Here is a 22,495-nt window from a genome sequence, read left to right as displayed (position 1 = left end):
AAGAAATCTGTTGTGTCAGTTCAGTTTTTTTTTTTTTTTTTTTTTTTAATCCATCTTTTAAAGTCTTCATCCACTGGTCCATTATATTCAAAGTAAAGGTAAGAAGAAGAAATTAGGTGAGAGAGGAGGATCCAGGAAGGCAACGAGAAGGGGGCTTGGCTTCTGACTGATCCTGACCAAAAGGGAGTTGACTTTTCTCTGTGGACTTTTTGTTCAGTGCTGCAGCGTTTATCTACGGCAGCTCTCGGGGGGGACACTTAACTGTGCACTAACTCTGTCCTCAGCCGGTCCTTCAGCATGCCGAACATACAGGAAGAGTGCAGTGAACATGAGGATGTCCTTGGAGGAGGTGATGGTGGCTTAAAAGTGAGGAGTGGAGTGCTTTCAGAGATGACAAATGGAGTAGAGGAAAATGTACATAAGGAGTCACTGATGATGGAGCTGACCAGGCTGGTGCAGAAGGTGATGAAAGAGAGTAGCTGGTGGGAGAGGAGGGGAGTGGACTGCAGCATCCTGACTGCAGCGTTCCTCTGCCTTCCGCCTGGTAAGGATAAAACTCACAGCTGTAAACATCCAGATAAAACTCCCTGTGGCTCTGAAACTGTTTAACTAAATATTCTCACATTTCTGTTGAGCTTTAAATTAAATATAACTGCATATACATCAATTACTTTCATTAGTATTAAACACTGTGAAGTAATTGGAAAGGGAAATAGTTTTTTGATCATCTTTACTAATATACAGTGCAACCAGTTCTTTTTCTTTTTTAAATAAAGTCCATCTATGTGGACCTCTGAGGTTTCGTTAAAGAACATTAGAGCTTCACAGCAGAGGGATCTGCGATACATTGCTGGAGAGGTTTAAACATAGCTGCCAGTTTTAACAGACAGAGAAGAAAGAATCAGCCCAGAGACCAACGATAACAATGAAGAAGCCAGAGATCCTCAAGTGGAAGGTCTGTTGACAATGACTGTTTCAGATTTGTTATAAAAACATAACATTTTTCAGACAATCTCTGCTTCAGAGGACCCCATTATGAGTGTTAAATGAATACAATAAAATATAAAACATCAATAAATAAAATAAATCAAAACATTTGTAGGAGTGTACCTAGAAATATAGTTTGTACCAAGTACTAAAAGTGCAGCTATTACCAGTCCAGGCTTTGAAATGGAATGATCGGCATAGATGTTTGTTTGTATTTATTGTTTAGTGTGTTTATGATATTAAGAGGAGGTGGATTTTGGGATGTTGGATCTGAGGAAGGAACTCTTTTAAGTGCTTTTGTGTTTGATTTAATGCTGCAAAGTTTTCCCAATGGAGGTTGTACAATTAGTTAATTGACCTTCAATACATCTAGAAACTTTTCTAGATTTGTCCAGTAAACAATGTCTAGATGATCTCCACAATCCTCTCTGCTGTCTTCATCACCTAAGTCCTTTCTATCAGTTCAATGAAAAAAATACCTTATTAATCCCAAAGGGAAATAAAATATTGTTGCACCCACGCAGAGAAACCTTTTGAATTTACAGAAGAGTGTTTGCTAAAGGTCAACTAAAGGTCAAACAGGTTTAAAAGTTGCTCCAGTCTGATTAAATGTTTGTTTCAAATGTGCAAAAATATAAGTGCATCAGGAAATTAACACTGCCACTACCTTTGGCACACCAACCTCAATGGAAAATTGTGGTTTAAGCATCATGCTGTAAGGATGCCCGTTTAGCAAGGATAGAAAAGCTGGTTAGAGTCAGAGGGAAGATAGCTGTAGTTCCATATTGAGAAATCCTCACAGCAGTGCTGTAAAATGCCGAAAAAGGTCCGATTTTACTTCTATGTTAAAGTTCATAGCTACAACTTTTTTATATAAGCAATGATTTTTTTCAAAATAATACTTGCGCAGTGTTAGTTTTACTGAAAAAAAAAGTAGTATACAGATAATTGTTATATGTATTTTGACAATGCCAACAATGATGGCTTCTTTATATTATGCAGATAAGGAACTCCTGAACATTCCTGCTTAATTTAGAGGTTTTCTAATATGTAGGTAAAAGGATGACCTGGAGATGTGAGGAGTCTGGTTTCTGATGAAAAAGTGTCAGACACAGGCAGACCAGCTTTCTCTGGTTTCAGATAAGGTTTCATTTTACCACCTGATCTTCCTGCTAAATCATTTCAGGTTAGAAACTTATTCTGAAAGTTTGGATAGATTTCTGTCTGTTCAAGCAGATAAAAAAATGTTCATTGATCACTTCTCCTCCTGGCTCGCTATGTTAAGTGTTCATTTTGGATTTTAGCAGCTTTTATTATTTTCTATTAAATTTCTAGTTATAGTTTTTGGTTGATAAACTAAGGGTAGGGAACCTGCTAACTATGTACTTATGGAGGTCCTTTCAAACTGAAAAGACCTTTGCTGGACGTCTTCTCTGCACTCCACCCCATTTCCTGTCAGTCTACCTTTAAAATAAATGCCCTATAGTACCAAAAAAATATAAAATGGATAAAAAGGGGAAAATGAATTTATCTGCAGCAGACATAATCTAACAGCAAAGACTTAACACAGACATATGTCTTAGGCTCTCAAAAAAAGAGCTTTTTTGGGATCATCTTTGTGAATCTGTTTTTCTGTCTATCAGACAATGTTATCTATGATGTTTTGCATTAATTCAGAAAAATAAACTGCAACAGATTTTGTCTTTGTAGCGGACCACTGTGAAAACATGCAGGTTCTATGTCATGTATTCTCCTGCTTGAGTGTATCATAGAGTTAAACAAAAAATAGAAAAGTTAAATAGAAAAATAATAATGCATGTTAGTCAAACGTGACAGTAAAATCTTGCTTTCCTTCCAAAACTTTCCTATTACAATTTCTCAAGTTTCATAACATCTATACACACAAACTCACTTGCCATCTTATCAGATAAACCAGATACATTTCTTCCTAATGTTATTATCCAATTATATGGCAGCAACGCAATGCATTTAGGCACCTACTGTAAAGTAGCTAAGGAGCAGATATTTTAAAACCAAGCATCAGATTGGAGAAGAAATGGGATTTAGGAATTACATGGTTGTTTGCATCAATTTCAGAATCTATGTGGGTCTTCATGCAAAACGTTTTTAGAGAATGGCAAGAAAAAGAGAGGGTATCCGCTGGCTAGGAGATGTTTAAATGGAAATTTATTGATTCTTGGAGTTCAAACATACTCTCCTCATGATCATAATAATCTAACCAGCAGAAAACTCTAATGGGACACCATTCCTGTTGGCTGTTACAAGAAATCCAAGGTTCTGATTAAAACTGGTTTCCTAAAATTGGACAATATTAGAAAAAAACATCTGGTGCATGATTTTGAAGATAGGGTTAGACTTAATCATAAACAACATGAAATCATGATTTGATGAAGATATGCTAATGGCTTATTTTAGGCCACATCTTACCTGACCAAGTTTCTGACCATGACTATTTTAAACCAATAGTTTCATCGCTTTACAGGTCTCCCACCAAAGCATAAAAAAAAAAAAATATTTACTTTGACTAGACCCTTGGGACACCTACTGCTTTTCCTTTAAAGCCTTTCTGTTGATGATTGTTCCGTTTTGGAGCATTGTCCTGCTGCTGACCCAGTTTGGTTCAAATTTCAGAATCTTATTTACCAACCTAAACCTTGCTGCCATCACTTCTTATAAAAAAAAGAAATATGCCTTTTGGCTATACTTTTCTTAAGAAGCTCCACTTGTTCATTATTTTTTCTAATCAAGATGAGATGGCAACTTAGTTTTCCAAGTAACTAACAGTGGTTTTTATTTTATTTCACGTTTATTTTCACGTTTATCCATCATTTTCCTCCTTTTTCAGGTGTTCAAGATATCTATCATGAAGCTCTTGCAGCCTTTTGGGTTCAAAAATGTAAAGTAGGGAGAGTAGGAATATAAAAAAAAGGGTTGCAATCCATTTTAAATGCAGATTAACATGCAGCAAGTTAGGAGTTTCCAGTTAATTTAAAAGCACATCAAAAAGGAATTGCGAGCTACATCATATCACCTGTGATGTGTCTTCCAGCTTTCCTGCTGCTGGGCTCACATCATTTGTTGTGGTTTTTATTGGGAATGCTGTTGATGGGCGTAGCTCACGCTGTCATCACCGTCAAAGGGACACATCTGGCCAGCCATGGGGCCCTCAGTGAGTCGCAGACCTGGGGAAAGTTCTGGTCCATCTTCTTCATTGAGGTGAGCAGAAGAAATATTTAATCTTTTACCATATTAAATAATTGAAACCAAAATATATTTTAGAGCTGAATATTCTTACTTTAATATCTTAAGCAGGGCTTCATTTAAAGTGTTTTTTTTTTTTTTATGTTTTTAACTATATTTCCTTAAAACCATCTAAAAAGCTCACGAAGTCCTGATTGGTCAGGTTTGAAAACCGCACTAGTTTGCAGGACCAAGTAGAGAATCCTGTGAAGGGAAACCAGAAACTCTTAAAGCTCAAAAAGGAAGTTTTAGTCTAGAATACTAAGCTCCTGATTTTGTAAAAAAAATCTATATTTTATTTGGGTATTTAGCAGAAAAACATTACATCATGTTGGTTATCTTAACTAACTTAAAAGTCTTATTTAATGCCAGACAGTAAAAACAAATATTTGTTTCTGTTAGTCAGTGTAAATAAAATGTGTACTGAACCTGTATCACACTTTCCTGTCATAGCCTGCACCCTAAGCAAGAGATGCACCCATAAATTGATTTATGGGGTGACTTAGAGACATGAGAGATAACAGTGGCATCGCTCTGTTCAAAACTCAGGGTAGTTTGGATTCTCTAATTAACCTCTAACTTCCAGTATTTTTCAGCAGGTATCTAAATCTTTGAGATATCTTCAGCTGCAAAGCAGAATATGTTGTTAAAAAACTATTTACCGGTAGTAACTTCCTGCAACCCAGGCAACCAGTAATTCAGTTTACTAAACTTCTAAATTTGCATAAAGTACAAAGGTTGGTATTATTCCCTTATCGCTAATTAAACCTTTGGCCAGCAATTTCCAAAGGTTAAGTTAGAAAAACAGACACCTACCTTTTATTTAGTCTGTTAAATCATCTGCTGAAGTACATGTTTAGTTCTAATGTCTGTTTTTTTTAACTGTAGTCCTTTATTATTCTGCTTAGATCTGTGGTTCATTCTCAGCCCAAGCCGGCATACATGGCCATATTAAGATGCATCATGCACACACTAACGTCATTGGACTGGGGGACTCCAGTGTCTGGAAAGTCCCCTTCCTACCTCGTATGGTCTACCTGTTCATAGCCCCCCTATCTGTGCCCCTCATCACTCCTCTTGTTGCCCTCGGTAAGACGGATCTAAGGTTTACAGGTTCATCTTAATATTTCTAGAATTTCTAAATTAATTACCAGCTTGAACTTGATTTTTTTTTTTTTTTTTTTTACTTTTGGATGCTCCTGAAATGTCTCGTTTGTTTGCAGCACATCTTAAAGGACATTCTTCATTCGCGGTGGCTCGGACGCTCCTGATGATAGCACTAGGTCTGTATTCGCAGTACTGGCTGCTCATCAATGTATCCGGCTTCAGGTCGACGCAGGGAGCCTTGTTCTGCATGTTGGTGAGCAGAGCCATGTTCTCTGTGCCGTACATCCATGTCAACATTTTCCAGGTGAGAACAAAGTCCCTATTTTGTTCTTCTTTTATCCAAAATGCAAATCTCAAACAAAGCGTCTTTAAAAAAAAAAAGACCTGTTTAAAAGTATACAAGATAGCATTGTTAAAACAGATGGTAAACCCTATAATATACTCAACAAATTGAGATTGTTAAGATAAAAGCAGGAAATGACTGAGTTAAACAGGATAGACATCCAAATGTAGTTTGCTTAAAAATGGTTTAAAATCATTCAGTGCCTTGTGGTTATTTTAGTAAAACATTACCTGTAGAAAAAACATATTTTTCCCAAGTTCTATATATATTATCATAAGTAAACTCAATGAGATTGGATTGGAGAGCACAGTTGTTTTCCTTGATTTACATTTAAGGAGCTTGATGGAGCTGCAGTAACCAAGCTTTTGTCAGGCAGCTGTGTTTGCATGAAGACAAATAACCGTTTTATCAAAATAAAGCCAGAGATTCTGGTTTACAATATTTATATAAACTGAACAAAATTCTTAATAAAGACCCTTGAGGGACAAGTTTTGATAAATTCAGATGAAAAGAAGACCATAGATTAACCTGGTCTAACTACTAACCAACTGCCCTTTACTTTAAAGTAATTAAGATTAGGCTGAAATTCAATCTGAAAGACTCTTATCAGCTTCACCTAAACCCCCTGCGATGTCTCTCGTTCAGCTCCAGCCAATCATCTTTCAAGATCCCCTCCATTTAGCTCCTGGCCTACATTCTCTCTCCCGCTTGCAAGCAAACTTTCACCAACTTTCAACCCGGGGGGAGGACTTCTCTAATCCTTTTCAAGGTTACTCATCCAAGCGTATGTAGTTTCACAGCACCGAAGTCCTCTGCCGGGGCCCGAGCACCAAAGAACTTATTTATTTACATCTTCATCTGTTTCTGTCTCCTAGAACCCCACTCAGCCTCTGCAGATGGCTGCTCACACCATTGTTGAGCCTGGTCCTACTGGAGGTTTCTTCCTTTTAAAAGGGAGTTTTCCTCTCCACTGTCGCTACATGCATGCTAGGTGAAAGGGATTGCAGAAAGTCACTGAGTCCTCACAGTCAGCTGTTTGTTTTTTTTTGTAAATAGAAATATGCACAAGAATATGAGTGTTTTACCTGTGTAAATAAATTCAATACTTTTCAGGAGTAAATTCCTCTACTGTGAGATCAATCAATTCTAATTGCAGCTTTTCTCTGTGTTGGTCTCTAGATTGAAATACTTGTAAAGAATAAAACACAAATTATTAGAAATGACAGCAGTTACATTGAAACTACATCAGAAATCCACAGGGGTTGAGATATTTTTGGGAGAACATTATATTTGAATGAACAGAATTATGAGATATTTTAACCCGAATTATTTAAACTGTTTAAGTTATTTATCATGTAGCCTTTTTTATTGTATGTGTGAAGTATGCAATTTCATTTGAGATTCGTCCTCAAATCATCATCCAGATTATTCTTAAAAGTCTTTGGAAACCAAATCCCCCACAGCTTTGCTTCTTTTTCATTTGCTGCCAACTGATCACGAGAGCGTTTTATAACAGGCGCTGTGGGAAACTCCAGCAGCAGGCCGCATTGTGTTACCATCAGAGAACTAAAACAATCCAGGCTTGATTTTCCCAGGCAGGATCCTGCAGGCCATTGTACATTGTTCAGATAAAAGTGTGTGAAGGTGGATTGGAAAATATAGGTTTCTGATGTTTGTTTAAACTGGGAGGTCGGACTGGAGACCTTTTCTCCAGCGTCTCCTGGGTCACTGGGTGCTGTTTTTGGCTGGTTTCACCTTCCTTTCCACCCCCTAGAGTCAGAGCTCTTAGGTCGAGCTCCACCTCTGATTTGATTTGTTTGATGACACTGAAAACATCCTGCAAATATTGGGTTTTCACGGGGCATTGGTAACAAAAAGATTTAGAAATTCTTGGAATTGATTTGCACAATCCCCACAGCTGCAGTTTCAATCTCCTCCCATCTCTTTTAAGTAAATTTAAACAGTGACACACCTGAAAGGATAAAGCAAACTTTCAGATGGAATTTAAACAACTTGCTGTTATTTTTTGTGATTTGTTTGACCTGTGTTTTGCAGCAATTTTACAACAAACTCAAAGAGTTCTTCATTTTTATAACCTCTTAAGGGTCTTTGTCAAAACATGATTCCACCATATAATATAAACCTTTCATATAGATAACTAAATGTCTCAAATTCAGGGAGTTTTTAGCCATGATGACTGCATTTAAACTTTTGTTTGGCCCCATGCAATAAAGTATTGTTGTAAAATCAGAGGAAAGCCCCTTTGAGATGCTTTGCATTCCCTGTAGAGCAGCACAAATGAATAAATCTCTTGTTAAATTAGGATTAATGTCACTCTGGTACACCAGTACACTCTGGTGCGATCTGAAGCTAATTCCAAAGCATTTCACTCTTATAACCTAATTCCTGTTTTTAATTAGGTAGAACAGCATAAGAAAGCTAAAAAAAAATAAAAAAAACTATCCTAATTTGGAAAACAGAAATGTTTTCAGTCTAAAAAGGTTCATCTGAGGACAAAGTTAATAGTATCTTTAAATCTTTTTTTTTATTTTTTTACAACAATATCCCAAGGGCTGTTAAATTGATAAATAAATCCAAAACATCTTAGATTTATGCTGGATACTTGCATTGATTTACTTTTTATCTAGAATAAAATTATTAAAAAGATTCCAGAAACGACCAGGGACACATTAGCAACCCCCCTTAGGGACCCACCTTGTTTGAGCCAAAGCACAAGTCACTTTGACCTAATCATGAGCTTTTACTCAGTAATACTGACAGCTTCAATCATTTTATTAGTTTTCAGTTTTATCAATATAAAACTGAGTGGTGTCCTAAGAGTTAGAGCCATCAAACCAGCCAAGCAGGAAGCGTGATGCCAAAAAAAAATTTATTCAGTTTTGATTTGAGAAAAAGAGTTGTTGATGATCACCAAGCAGGAGAATGATGCGAAGTTATCACAGCTTTTTAACGTTCTAATAAGAGCAGTGATCAAGAGTTTTAAAGAGAGACGCACAGTCCTGAACAAATCTGGCAAAACTGGTGAGAGACAGAGATATGTATTACAACTGCCAAAATACTAGTCAAAGGACTATGTACCCCTAAATCAACTCTTTTCTAAAAATCTGTATACATAGATATCTAATCCAGTCCACATGTCACAGGCATCATTTTGACATTTTACTGGACAAGTGTTGAAATCCTTCTTATGTGTCTAAAAATGCCGGTTTAGTTCCCGTCTTCGGGTTAAAAATTGGTTACTTCATCAAAGCAAAGGGAACTTTTTTTATGCATGAAAACAAAACAGATTGATGGGTTACTTGGAAAGAAACATTGCGAAATAGTTTTGTTTAAATTTAAAATTTAATTGGTTTTTTACTTTTCGAAGAACATTTCCATGTAGTGACTGGATCGTAATGACTAAGAAATTTATCATTCTTGAGAACAGGAGGATAGGTTTAAAATCTGCAGGAAAACTTGCTCTATTGATCAGAGGCAAGGCAAGGCAAATTTATTTGTATAGTACAATTCAGTACAAAGACAATGCAAAGTGCTTTACATGATTACAACATAGGAAAATGAAACAGAATCAAATCAAGTAGGAAAAAAAATAAAATAAAATAAAACATGCAAAAACAAAAAAGAATATTTAAAACAGCTGCACTAAAGAAAATAAAAAGGTTGAACTAATGATGTTTCAGTTAAACTGTTTAACTAGAACAGTCGAAGGCCATCCTAAACAAATGTGTTTTTAGTCTTGATTTAAAGGAACTCAGGCTTTCCGCACTTTTACAATTTTCCGGACGTTTGTTCCAGATAAGTGGAGCATAGGAACTAAATGCTGCTTCTTCACGTTTAGCTGTGGTTCTAGGTATGCAGAGCAGGCTGCAGCCAGAAGACCTGAGTGGTCTGGAGGGTCGATACACTGATATCAAGTCTGTGATGTATTTAGGTGCAAAGCCATTCAGGGATTTATAGACTAACAGAAGTATTTTAAAGTCTATTCTCTGAGATACAGGGAGCCAGTGTAAGGACTTTAGAACTGGGGTGATGTGCTCTACTGCAGTTACATGGTGGCTGAATCGCGTTAGATATAAATCAGAACATCTGTCTTATTGCAGCACATTGGTCTGCCCATGTTCTCCCCAACAAGCCGGCCGAAGAGGATTTACCAGATGACCCACGGAGTGCTGAACCTTCCCCGTAACCCTCTGCTGGACTGGATGTTTGGACACTCTCTGATCAGCTGCCATGTAGAGCACCACCTCTTCCCCTTTCTGTCTGACAACATGTGTCTAAAGGTGAAGTAAGCATTACTGCCTCAAATATATAACATAACCTGAATGATATAGATCCTGGGACAAGCTGAAATCCAAAGGGGCTTTATTATTAATAATAGATATGGGCTTTAATATGCAACCAGTTGTTCAATTAAATTGTTTACCATACAGACCTTTTAGGCCAATAATTGGGTATTAAAACTGTCTCGCTTCACTTTGTGCAGGTGAAGCCAGTTGTATCCAAGTACCTGACTGAGAGGAAACTTCCATATCAGGAGGCCTCCTACCTGTCCCGTCTGCACCTGTTCTTTAACAAATACCAGGAGTTAATGGTATTTGCTCCACCCATCACAGAGCTGGTGGGAGTCCAATGATGGAGCGAAGGGGCTGGAGCTAGTTGGACTGAGACTTTTCAGCTTACATCATGCCGATTAAAAAACAGCCTTTAAAACACAAGGCATTAGATACATTTGCACTGTAGAGTTTAAATTATGAGAGATGGTTTTTAAAATGTTAATCTTTAGGCTTACATGTTAGCAGATGATTGAAGCACTAACACATAGATTTAACCAAAAAACATGTTCTCCAATCAGGAACCGCAAAGATTTTTCTACTGATTTGTTTTCTGTCTCATGAAGGGTCTCTTCTTCATCATCATCACCATCATCATCTTCCCCTTTTACCTCCAAAATACAGCATACGCTACCTCAACTCAAGTTGGAAAATCATGCATCTGCAACAAATTTACTAAAGGCGATGATTTTCCTGTACATTTATCAGGCGAAATTGGAAAAGTGTGTGATGAAGAGTGAGCATGGAACTAAATGTTCTGTAAGCTAAAAGCACAAAACTTTTCCAGACTGCAGATATCAATTTTATTGCGTTAAAGACACACAAAAATTGTCGGCAAGACAAAAATGCCTTATTCTATATGCTTTTTTTGCCTTTTTAAATGGAATAAAGCCAACAACTATCTAATAATGTTTTTAAGCCAATAACTTATTAATATTATTGCCCTTCAGTATAAAAGGTTAGTATGACATACACTTTATTGTAAATAATCAAAGATTCCTTTCATTTTTAACTTATCTGCAGCTTAAAAGCATTAATTTCGAAGAACTGCAATTATATGTATATCTTTTGACATAACTGGCAAAGATTATTAGAGTTTTAAACCATTTTTTGCCAGCGACAATGGAATAAAATCTTACATTATTGGCTAAATGTTATTATACTGGTGCTAAAATGTTATTATATAATTGGTAAGTTATTTTCTTTATTATTTAACAGCCTTCAGAAGTGGAATGGTTTCTACTTTCATGTTATTTTTTTATGGGAAGTAAAAGGTTGCCACAAATTCTGTTGAAAATGGTTAATCAGATCTTTTTCTATCCTTCTAAACTTTAACTGTGTGAAATAATCCTATAGTGGGAGGTCCTGAAATGCTATTTCCAAGGATTAGACGATCAGAGTCAGGATTTTACGGTCATATGCTGAAACTTTTAAAGTTTTAACCCAGTTAGAGCTCAGATGTCAGTGTTTAATGCAACCGGGCTGCTTTTATGATTTGTGGAGTCTGTTTACCCATTCTCTATGCGTTCTTGTTATTTCCTGTCATCTGTGAATGAGTCTCTGATTTTAGAATGAATAAACTGAAAGATTTTTTTCTCTCTTTTACCCCTTCCATCTGTTTTCAGTTTTCCCCTCCTGAGTTAAACTTAGTTGATACAAAAACTGAACAAACACAGATCCTGTGAAAATGATAAAATATGCAAGTAAATCCACAGAGGATAACCTGAGAATTAGGAAATGCAAAATCCTGGGCCTAGTCAGAGTCCAGATCCTGAAATCATTCAGAATCTGTGAGGTGACGGAAATTGGTCGTACATGGAAGAAGTCCTCACACAGCTGAAAGTGAGGAGAGGATCCAGCAAAAGAGTGAGTCCAGATTGGTGCTTTAAGGCAAAGGATATGAAAACAGGACATAAGAACTTTTAGTCATGTTAAAGGCAATTCTTTTTTTTTTTTTTTTTTTTNTAGTTATTATGACTGATACCTCTGGTCGTTTCTCAGCAGAATAAACCATGCCTAACCCCGCCTTACCATCCATTGGTGGCAGATTCAGTTTCTGTGCTTCTTTATGCAAAACTAGAAAACATCCTTATTCCTCATTTCAAACTGGGCCATACCTCACTTTATTTCCTTTTTTTTTTTTTTTTTTTTTTTTTTACTCTTTGCTTAGTGTGGCATTATTTGACACTGCTGCACATAAATTCCAGCCTTGCTTCCTGTGGGTTTCTATGTCTTCTCCATTCTAATTTCTTTTAGATAAACAGCTGGTACAACTGTGTCCTTTCAGCAAAAATGTGCTTGGTTTGAATCCTGGCCTAAGGTCTTATTCTATGGAGTTTGGAGGCATTTGGACTTTCTCCCACAGTCCCAAAACAAAATGGTTAGGATAACTGGTTTAAGCATAGTTGTTTGTCCTGTATGTCCCAGCTGTACAGGAATAACCTGAGGTTAGGCTCTTGCCCTCTGGAACCCTGCAAAGATAACCTGATATTTATGGATGGGTGATTTTATTGCCACCCAGTGGAATAAACTCAACATTACAGTGGATTAGATGTGGTTTCTTACTCTTTTGACAATAAATGAAAATAAAAACAAATTACTTCTATAAAGGTTTTTTGTTTTTAACTCTTTGAAATCAATAACTTTGGCAACATTCATAAAAATTGTTCAATAAAAAAAAAAACCCTTTTCCATTTTAATCAGTGTTAATTGCTGCAAGGTGGCGCAGTTTGTTGCACTCTATCCTTGTAGGCTTTGAGTCTTTCTGCATGGTGAATGTATAGGTACTCTGACTTTCTGCAACGGTCCAAAACATGACTTTTAGGTGACTCTAAACTGCCCTTAGGTGTGTGCGAAGGGTTCCATGTCTCTGTGATGGACTGGAAATGTACGCTTGACCAAAAATGACCTTAACTGACAAGTGGTAGAAGCAGGATGGGTCATGGCCAATACAAGAGATGGAACACTTGCAGAAGTGAACACAATGTAGTTTAAAAATGTTCTTCAAAATCAAAGTTGACAAATCAATTGAGTTTTTATTCTTTTAGAAACTAAGAACTTAAATCCTTGGTAGATCTGGGAAAATCTGAACCACTGGACACTGGGTGGTAGCAGAGAGCAACTCTAATGCCTAACACAATGACAACATTTGCATCTGCTCCTGATTTTTGAGCAGCAGACATTTCAGCCTGTTGAACTTAGCAAATTCCTCAGCAGTCAAAGTAAAACACCACAGCTGATTGTCAAACTCTTGATATGAAGAATGTTTAAGCTCCTTAACCAATTAATTTGGTTGTAGCCATCTTTTGTCTGATTAAAAGTCTGGGTTTTTGTGTTACATATGAGCCAGAGTAATAGTTTTTTCTTCTGTCAGCTGTTCTTCAGCTGATGTTACTGGTTTGTGACTCCACCCTGTAAGGAGGGGAGGGTTTTGATTGTGTCTGTGGGAGTTTGGTTTGCATATGAGTGTTTAGTGGGAGGTTTCTTTTAGACTGAAATGATGAGCTCTGAATAAAGGTGGGGTTTTCAGGCTCTTCAGTTTGAACCAGGAACTGTGGGCTGATAAAAGCGGCTCAGCCAGTTTTTTTTTCAGAGCTTTTAAGAGGGTTGGGAGCGAACTAAGAGAACAGCAGAGACATGGCAGATCCAGCAGCAGTGGAGACTTGCACTATGCCCAAACAGCAGAGCCTGTGTGAAGTCAGTCCAGGTAATCTGAAAGCAGGTGAGCCTGCAGCTTGTGGTCAGTCTGTAAAGGATGTCCAAAAGTGTCTTCAGAGTACTTCTGTCAAACCTGCTTCTGAGAATGGTCTCAAGCAAAATGGAGCATCTACTGCTCCTCAGGACAAGACTAAAGAACAAAGTCAGAACCCAAAGACTGCGGAGGTCCTAGGAGAACAAGACAGTCTGAAGAAGTCTGAAGACCCCAAAATCCCAGCAGAAAACAAGATAGAGCCAGAAACACAGACAAACCAGGAGCCAAAACCAGAGGAAGTAACGGAGGATCCATTGGGCCCCGATGATGTGGTATGTGACTCCTGCATTGAAACCCCTTGCCGGGCCCTAAAGTCTTGCCTCACCTGTATGGTGTCCTACTGCGAGCCGCACCTCAGGCCTCACTTGGAGAACCCAAAGTTTCAGAACCATCGACTAGTGGAGCCGCTCAGGGACATAGAGAGGCGTACCTGCGAGAGCCACAAGTGGCCCTTGGAGCTTTTCTGCTGCGCTGACATCTGCTGCATTTGTCAGGACTGTGTGAAAGAGGAGCATAAAGGCCACAAGACAACTCCAGTGGGGGAGGCAAGGAGACGGATAGAGGCAAGTGTTGCTTTGTCAAAATAAAGTTATTCATGTTTTTTTTTGAACATCAGTTGTTAAGAAAATGGATTAAAGGGACTGACAGTTTAAAATGGACTTGACCTTATCTAAGTTTGAAAACCCTGTTGCCATTTTCAAAGCCACTTGCATAGTTTTGTTGTGTTTTATTTCTTAGGTGTTGTTAGTTTTTGTAAATATGCCAAACACATTTTTGAGGAAATGAAAATTGGAGATCCTTAAATCTCTAGGCTCCATAATGTTTCCCCAATGACCTCAATGTTGAACAGAAGTAGGATCCAATCCCCCAGCTGTTTGCAAACTTCCTCATTCATCAGCAGGGTACACTTGATTTAATCACAACAGTAATCCTATCTCTGTGTCCATTTTAAGGCCACAAATATCTGCATCCGACCCTCAGCTTGAGTCAAATTCCTGCAGAGACACCTATTAATGTCACAGGCTGCTGTTGGAAAATATCAAACTCAAACAACCTACAGAACAGTATAATTTCCCTGTTTTTTTGTTTCATTTTTGTTTTTGTTTTTTTTAGACTACCAGTAAATCCTGGGTCTAATCTGCACCAATTCAGGCCCAGGTTGATTTACCACAAAATGGTCAGGTTATGAGATTGACCCAGTGGACTGGAATGAGACAAAATGGAGTTAAAGTGACCAACTGGTAATTTTAAGGTTGCGATAACATGGATTAGTTAAGAGGAAACATTTGGGTCAACCAGATCTATTCTAGATTAAAGATTGCAGTACAATTAAATGAAACAATAATAGATATAAATAATTCAGTTTGAATAACAAATTGTATTTTACTCTAGACCTGTATGGTTTTAAATATAGATGGGTACTAAGTAAATCCAGGCTCACAATGGCTCAGACCAAATCGGTTAAAACCAGCTAAGAACCCTTTGTAGGCTCTTGCTGGGTCGGAAATTGTGACATTGGTGTTAAAAAAATGTAATGGGACCAAAAAAAAGAAAAAATGTAGGACTAAGAGGGTTCCAGAGTTTTTCTGTATCAAATCTTGTTCTGCAGTTAACTTGGAGCATTCCTCTATACAATGGAAAATCCCAGACCCCTGACGGTCCCTTTTAGGGTCCCATTTTCTCCTACCTAGGTAGGCAGTGTTGACCTAGTGGTCAGAGCAGTGCGCTTGTGCTCTGAGAAGGTTGCAAGTACCCGGTTCGATCCCCACAGCCTGCACTCTGAGTCGCTGAGCACACTGCTCCCCGGGGGCCATACCATGGCAGCCCACTGCTCCCCAATGTGATGGGTTAAATGCAGAGTTAAATTTCTCCAATGTGAGATCAATAATGTTCAACATTTAATTATATAATTATTATCATTATTTATTTTCATTTTCATTTTTACATATTTTAGCCCCATCCTTAAATGTTGACTGGGTGTGTTGGAAATGGAATGATTTCCATTTTAGATTTCTGGAACCAGATCCTTTATAAAGTGTAAATCTTTGCAAATGTTTCTCTAACCTTGATCAATATACTTATATCAGAAGTGTTTATTTTCTTTTAAACATTTTGAGGCATAGTTATTATGACCGATACCTCTGGTCATTTCTCAGCAGAATAAACCATGCCTAACCCCGCCTTACCATCCATTGGTGGCAGATTCAGTTTCTGTTGCTTCTTTATGCAAAACTAGAAAACATCCTTATTCCTCATTTCAAACTGGGCCATACCTCACTTTATTTCCTTTTTTTTTTATTTATTATTTTTTTTTTAATAAGGTGTCATGTTTTCCCTGGCCATACACCTCAAATCTATGAACTGTTCTGGGTTTGACCCCTCCCTAGAGAAGCTGGCAAAATCGTAACTAAAATAAAGAACATAGAACCTGATATATTCTTGTATGAATCCTGCATTCAAGCAGCTGAAGGGAGATAATTGGGATTGATCTTTAGCATCTGAATTTGAAAGTCTTTTTTTGGGATCGTCATACTGGTAGGAGGCTATGGGGCCAGTCCTAAACTCTTAGAAAGGTCAGTTTACTCAACATGTTCTAGGAACATCATTGAATCCTCCATTAGAAGCTCTTTTAAGAAGAGGCTGGCAACTCATCTGAACCCTGTCTTATCAACCTAACGATTGATACGACAGGGTGTAAATTATACAGTGACAATAAATAGCTGTGCCATGTTTTATACCACATAACACATTTTATCTAGAATAGAAACTATAAAAGCAGACCTATGGAATACAGATGTGTAAACCGATTTCCTTCCAATATTTCAGGTTCCTGTGTCAGACCCCTCTGTAATAACGCACACTACAGGCAGTGAATTCCTGCTCTCATTTAACGTGTTTTTAACCTACATGGGCATGCCGACTCAAGAAACTGAGCAAAATTTTTGCCCCAGGGTTTGAATCTTATTCTAGATGCCGTCAAGGCCTGCCTTAAGAATTCTGACCCATCTAGCTAACCTGACAAGAAGAAAAACCTCTGAAAGAAATTGTTTTAAAAAAAGGATGTTAATGTTACAATACCCTGACAGAGTAAAGAAAACCAGACAAAAACGTGTAAATGTTTACATCTTCCTAAATGTTAAGAACATATTTTCTGCATGACTAAATGTGGTGTAGTTTCTACTAGAAGGCTTGCTCAGACCTTTGTGCTGCCCTTCCTTCTGATCGCAGAAGGAGCTGCGGGAGAAACAGACTGAGATGGTGAAGATGGTGACAGCAGGAGACAACGCCATCAACAAACTCCAAGACAACAGAGTTTCTATTGAGGTAAACAGAAGAGTTGACTCATCTGTAAGATGACTTAAAGGTTGTGAGACAAAAACGTATCCCAATCACCGAATCAGCTATTTTTAGTGAAAAGTTTTAAAGCTACTCTGGACAAACAGGTTTCCCTGTGAGGTCAGAATAAAGCTGTAGTAGCCATGCGATGAGGTAACAAATATTTACCCTGTTAGGGCGTGTAGGTATGTAACATCACCGTGTTGCTTCACTGCATTCTCTGCCTGTTATATTTCACAGCAATCGGTGACAAAGGTACGGACGGTGATCGAGAGCCAGTTCCAGGAGCTTCAGGCCATCGTGGAGAGGGCCAAGAAGGAGCTGACTGAGATCCTGGAGAGCGAGGAGAGTCAGGCGCTGAAGCAGGCTGATGGCATCCAGGTTCACCTGGAGCAGCGGTCCACAGAGCTGAAGAAGACACAGGCCCAGACGGAGAAGCTATCTAAAAATAAAAATGATGTTGACTTCCTGCAGGTGAGGATGTAGCACAAAACATGAATGCATTATCACATTTTACAGCAAGCAAAAAGAAACTTTGAATGGATCTTCATTTATTAGCCATGTTAACTTTAGGAGAAAAATATGCAATTTTGTTATGTTTAAGCAGAATCCTAAAAAAATATTGATATGGTCAAATAAAAATAAATATCATTTTTTCAAACTTAGATTTTCAAGTATTATAGTTTTGGTAACCTTGTAATGTCATTAATACTTCAATTCCAGAACTACGATCAAATATCTCAAATTTAAACAGGTTTGCCAAGATCTGCCATTCTGGACTTTTTGGTTCTCAGTTATGCTTTATTTTATTATTCTGTATTGTCAAGATTTATATTATTTTTCAATTCTTACTGTGACTCGTTCTTATCTCTTTTCAGCCTTTTTGCTGTCATTTATTCCTTGCTCTAGTTTTAGTTATTCTTTCTTATATCCTTAGGTTATGTTTTCCATGGCTTCGGTTATCTCCAGTTCCTTCTCTAATCCCCTAGTTTTTCCCCTTGGTTATTCTTTATTTTGTAGTCATTAGTTTTATTCCACTTCAGTTTAAGTTATTTTCTATTTACAGTTAAACCTTATTTTCCCTGGTTACCCTTTGTTGCCCCCTAGTGCCTCTTTCCTTTCCCCTTGGCTCCTTTCTAGCTGCTTCTGTCTACATCTGCTCCCACTTAACCGATTACTCCACTCTTGGTTTTATGTTCCATAAATAATCCTCTACAGTTCATCGGCGCTGAATTCTGTTCATTTCTCGTCCCCACTGTATGTTCCTACTACAGTAAGTGTTTCCCTGTTTTGGTTCCTGATTTCCCCGCCAGTTATTTATTGGATTAATTCTGTTCCTACCACATCAAATCTGCTAATAATAAGTCAGAACATCTCTGCCTCCACTTCTCTGCATTTGGGTCTTCAACCAACTTCCACCCAACCCTAACAATATTCAGTTCAATACAATCTTAAAAAACCTGTTCAAATCAAGTTATCAACAATCTAACTTATTTCCAGTGATAATGAGTTAATTTTAGTATATCCATTTCTTTTTAAATTCCCCCGAGGGAAAACATGCAAACTGCAACAAGTAAAGAATGCACTAATCAATCCTCCTGAATGAGCATGTAGAGACAGCTGATAGTTGAGTCAGCTTTTTATAGTTATCGGAAAAAAGAGTTTATTCATAAGCAATCTCCTCCTAAATTAACTGAGAAGTAATTTACACCATCCACTCAAAACATGGCTGCAGGGGGACACACACTTATTACTTTCAGGCACTTTAACAAAGATCATTAGTTTTATACCAAAGATTTAAAAAAATATATATGTTTATCTTTGCCCACACGGTAGAAAAGATTGTGGATCAAAATGAATGAGGCTAAAAATGAATAATTTACTGTTTCTGATAGCATAAAAGACATCTACTGTAGCTGCTGAAAGACGTAAGAAAGGCAGCAGTATTTAATGACAAGATATAATATGTGTCCTGATGGTGGAAAATTGGTAAAAGCCTTAATAATGCAATACCATTGTTGGTATGGGTTTGCTGTTTTGAACTTTTGTAGCAAATTTTACATACACCAACCCACGTACACCAACAAAATTAAGAAATCCTCCTCTATGTTTGGAAAATGTTCTGACATGAGCTTAAAATAATATTGATGAAAACATGAAATGCAAAGAATTGACTTTGTTACCCAAAATATGACACAGTTGTCACTCCTGCGAGCTATCTGCTCTCTCTGAACTGTGCTGACATTCTCAGCACAGAGTCCGGTTCCAGCTGTCAGATGGAGTCTCCCAGGGTTCCTTATGTCAAACATGTTTGTGCATTTAATGGATGAATTCTTAGAGCATTTGTAGGAAGGTGACTGGTTTTGAAGACATGGGTCATAATAAAAATAAATCCTGGCTAAAAGCATTAGAAATTGTCTTCTTCTGAGGAAGGATTCTATCTGATGGGTGAAATAAGGAGTGCAGTTTTCCCTTACAATCTGTTGCTCTGTTTAGGATGGATGGATTGATGGAAAAGCATTTATCTTCACTAACACCTGAAGATCACCATGCTCCTATTACTGAGCTTCTCTGTGCTTGTTTCTCAGGAATATGCAGAGTGGAAGAAAGAAACCTCTGATAACTCTCCATCTGGCATCTACATCGGCCTGGAGGACCGTTTGGACTCCTTCAGCCACGTGATCGAGGAGTCCACTAAGAATCTTTGTGACATGCTGGTGTCTACATACATTCAGAAGGTCAAGGAGAAGTGTAACAACGGTGAGTAAACCTGAAGTTGAGCACAGGAAAAAGTAGAGCAATCTGCAGAAAGGTACAGATGTTCAGATCATTCTTTGACTGTTTGGGCATGTTGCCGCATGCAGGGAATTTCTAATGGTTCGTTGCATGTGTTCAGCTACATTTGTGCCCACTGAGTCACTGCTTTAGCATGTTACATAAACAGGTTGATCTTCAGGGGAGGGAAGACTTGAATACTTGTCTAACTGGATTTTTTTTTTCTGCTTCAGATGAAATAGGTATAAAGATAACAGTTCAAACAAATACAGCTGCTAAACATGACTCTTCTGCACCTAACCCGAAGACACGCGCTGACTTTCTCCAATGTAAGTACATGGCTATAATATAAACTCCTCAATAACTTTGAATCCAATTTCTTTTTATTTTCCAATACTGTTTAGAATTACTGGCAACATGAAATTCCCTTCAGTGTATTTGTGTGCATTTATAGTTGTCTTTCCTGTGTATCCCAAAGAGGATTTTGGAATCTATATAGAGTTAGCACAGTGTTTCTGACTTCTTGATAAAGGCAACAGCCCCATCCATCTTGCAAGTATGGAAAAGGCAGGCAGCTGCATATATAGGCAGGATGAGGGGAAGTTGTCTTTTCTTCAATATAAACCAAAAACAGCAAGCTATCATTTATTCTGTCAGTCTTAGACAGATTTTATGTATTTTATACAGTCAGGTTTCATTATCAGGCAGTCGGGCCATTGAGGTAATGTGGAAAATACAAAGAATAAATGAATAATTACAAATAAATAATAATGATTAAAAAAAAAACATGATAGGAACTACTAGATCTGGCAAAGAGTCGATAGCATGATATTGATGCACAAGAGGGTGGATTGCTTTTGTTTTTCTACAACCTTTAGCGCTCATTGGTCAAAGCACCAACCTGGAAGCATTTGATTGGCTAGTTTGTTACTGTAAAGTAGTGGGATCTAATTTATGTTTCCAAAGTCCACTATCCTGCGTTTTTTGTAGATATTTTTTTTCCCTCTAGTTCAACACACAAAAATCATATGAATAAAACTTGACGACATGTTAAGGATGTGATTAATCCTTGATGTACCCGTTTCAGAGCAGAAAGACATCTGAAACATACAGGACATTAGCTCTTATGGACTGGAGAGGGATCAACCCTCCTCCAGAAGTTTTTTTTCAAATACTTCGAGGTAGTTATTTCTATTTTATACAAGGCTAATTATTTTCAAGCATGTCCCCTAAGGAGGCCTCAAAATGCCAGCTTCTGCAATGGCTGACAGGGTTGCTCCCCGATAGATTGTGGTAGTTCCAGGGTATTTAAATCCATCTGCTTTTGTCATAGCATTGAGGAATATGCTTGACAATGGGGGAAAAACTTGTAACACTGAGTAAACCAGTGGGAGGAGAATTTATCTTGCAGTCGGAAGATTTTGGCTCAGTTCTTGGTTCATCCGTCCTGTGGGATGTAGCCTTGGGCACTTAACTCAAGCAGCCTATCAATCTGCAGGTTGTGTGCATGTTTGTGTGTGTCTGGCTCTAGTTTTAAAGCACTTTGAGTGTTCGGTATGACTTGATAATCTATTTATGCAGAGAGAATCCATTTGTGTGGAAGAGTTATTTTCATAGCAGTTTGATATCTGAAAAGACTCATAAACTGTTTTACACACATTCAGAGCAAATAAATGGTTTAATGAATTTGGGGTACAGATTTACTTTAACAAATTTGTTTTCAATTATTTTGCACAACTAACATGTGGAATAATTCCTTCTAGATGCCGCCCAAGTCAGTTTCGATGGTAACACAGCTCACAAGTTCCTCCGCTTAACTGAGGAGAACAAAAAGGTGACCAACACCACACCCTGGCAGCATCCTTATCCTGATGTTCCCGAGCGCTTTGAGAACTGCCGCCAGGTCCTGGCTGCTGAAAGCTTCTACGTGGGTCGTCACTACTTTGAGGCCGACCTCACAGGCGAGGGGACGCATGTCGGCCTCACGTACAAGAGCATCGATCGCAAGGGCGAGGAGAACAACAGCTGCATCACAGGAAACAACTTCTCCTGGTGTCTCCAGTGGAATGGGAGGAGCTTCTCAGCGTGGCACAACAACGAGGAGACACCTCTGAACGTGGGGAAGTTCACTCGAATCGGTGTTTACGTTGACTACTCGCAAGGCCTTATTTCTTTCTATGGCGTAGACGAGACCATGCCACTACTTCACCAGTACAAGACCCAGTTTCTAGAGCCTCTCTATCCAGCTTTCTTTCTGCCAAAGAAGGAGAATATTGTACTTCTAGTGGCCCCTGGGGAACCGTTACCTCTGAAAAGCCCCTCTCCTCCCACTTCCCCAGCAGATGGAGGCACTTCTCCACAAACATAAATAAAATGGGCTTAATAAACTGAGCTAATGATATCTGAAAGGAAAAATATGTGAAAACTTTTGAAATTTTAAACCTGATTATGTGTTTTGCAGGAAAATGATTTTGTTTCACGCATGTTTATGAATTATATTTGTGGTTTTTGGGCTTACTGTTACAGGATGTTTTCTGTTACTGTTCTGTATTGATATAAATATTATGCTTATCCATTTTGAAT

The 22,495-nt window shown here is 38.0% G+C and overlaps 2 protein-coding genes across 3 annotated transcripts; both read left to right on the top strand.

Moving 5' to 3' along the window:
* The first annotated feature begins 33 nt into the window (after positions 1 to 33).
* LOC107090230 (fatty acid desaturase 6-like) lies at positions 34 to 10,942 on the top strand. 2 transcript variants are annotated; one of them, XM_015383502.1, is made up of 6 exons: positions 34 to 544; positions 4,124 to 4,224; positions 5,157 to 5,337; positions 5,472 to 5,659; positions 9,820 to 9,999; positions 10,203 to 10,942. In XM_015383502.1, exons 1-6 carry the CDS (start codon positions 298 to 300, stop codon positions 10,350 to 10,352), a joined length of 1,047 nt encoding a protein of 348 aa, XP_015238988.1. In that variant the 5' UTR covers positions 34 to 297; the 3' UTR covers positions 10,353 to 10,942. The 2 variants fall into 2 exon arrangements, with proteins under 2 accessions (XP_015238988.1, XP_015238987.1); XM_015383501.1 differs by having other exon boundaries at positions 298 to 544; positions 4,058 to 4,224.
* Positions 10,943 to 13,577: 2,635 nt separating this feature from the next.
* On the top strand, positions 13,578 to 22,495 carry LOC107090222 (tripartite motif-containing protein 16-like protein). The gene is made up of 6 exons (XM_015383488.1): positions 13,578 to 14,364; positions 17,030 to 17,125; positions 17,378 to 17,611; positions 19,726 to 19,897; positions 20,146 to 20,241; positions 21,676 to 22,495. The coding sequence occupies exons 1-6, from the start codon at positions 13,687 to 13,689 to the stop codon at positions 22,278 to 22,280; spliced, it is 1,881 nt and encodes a 626-aa protein (XP_015238974.1). The 5' UTR covers positions 13,578 to 13,686; the 3' UTR covers positions 22,281 to 22,495.

Source organism: Cyprinodon variegatus, unplaced genomic scaffold, assembly GCF_000732505.1.
Source record: "Cyprinodon variegatus isolate N-32 unplaced genomic scaffold, C_variegatus-1.0 Scaffold286, whole genome shotgun sequence".
Classification (NCBI taxonomy): Eukaryota; Metazoa; Chordata; class Actinopteri; order Cyprinodontiformes; family Cyprinodontidae; genus Cyprinodon; species Cyprinodon variegatus.
Note: the sequence above shows the minus strand (reverse complement) of the source record. Positions and strands in the feature narration are given on the sequence as shown.

Excerpts from the sequence above, each read along its gene's own strand:
- LOC107090230 (XM_015383501.1), top strand. The coding sequence starts at position 298 with ATGCCGAACATACAGGAAGAGTGCAGTGAACATGAGGATGTCCTTGGA. Across the intron at positions 4,225-5,156 it reads GGTCCATCTTCTTCATTGAG|ATCTGTGGTTCATTCTCAGC; the intron begins GTGAGCAGAAGA and ends TATTCTGCTTAG. Across the intron at positions 5,660-9,819 it reads TCCATGTCAACATTTTCCAG|CACATTGGTCTGCCCATGTT; the intron begins GTGAGAACAAAG and ends GTCTTATTGCAG.
- LOC107090222 (XM_015383488.1), top strand. The coding sequence starts at position 13,687 with ATGGCAGATCCAGCAGCAGTGGAGACTTGCACTATGCCCAAACAGCAG. Across the intron at positions 17,612-19,725 it reads ATGATGTTGACTTCCTGCAG|GAATATGCAGAGTGGAAGAA; the intron begins GTGAGGATGTAG and ends CTTGTTTCTCAG. Across the intron at positions 19,898-20,145 it reads CAAGGAGAAGTGTAACAACG|ATGAAATAGGTATAAAGATA; the intron begins GTGAGTAAACCT and ends TTTCTGCTTCAG.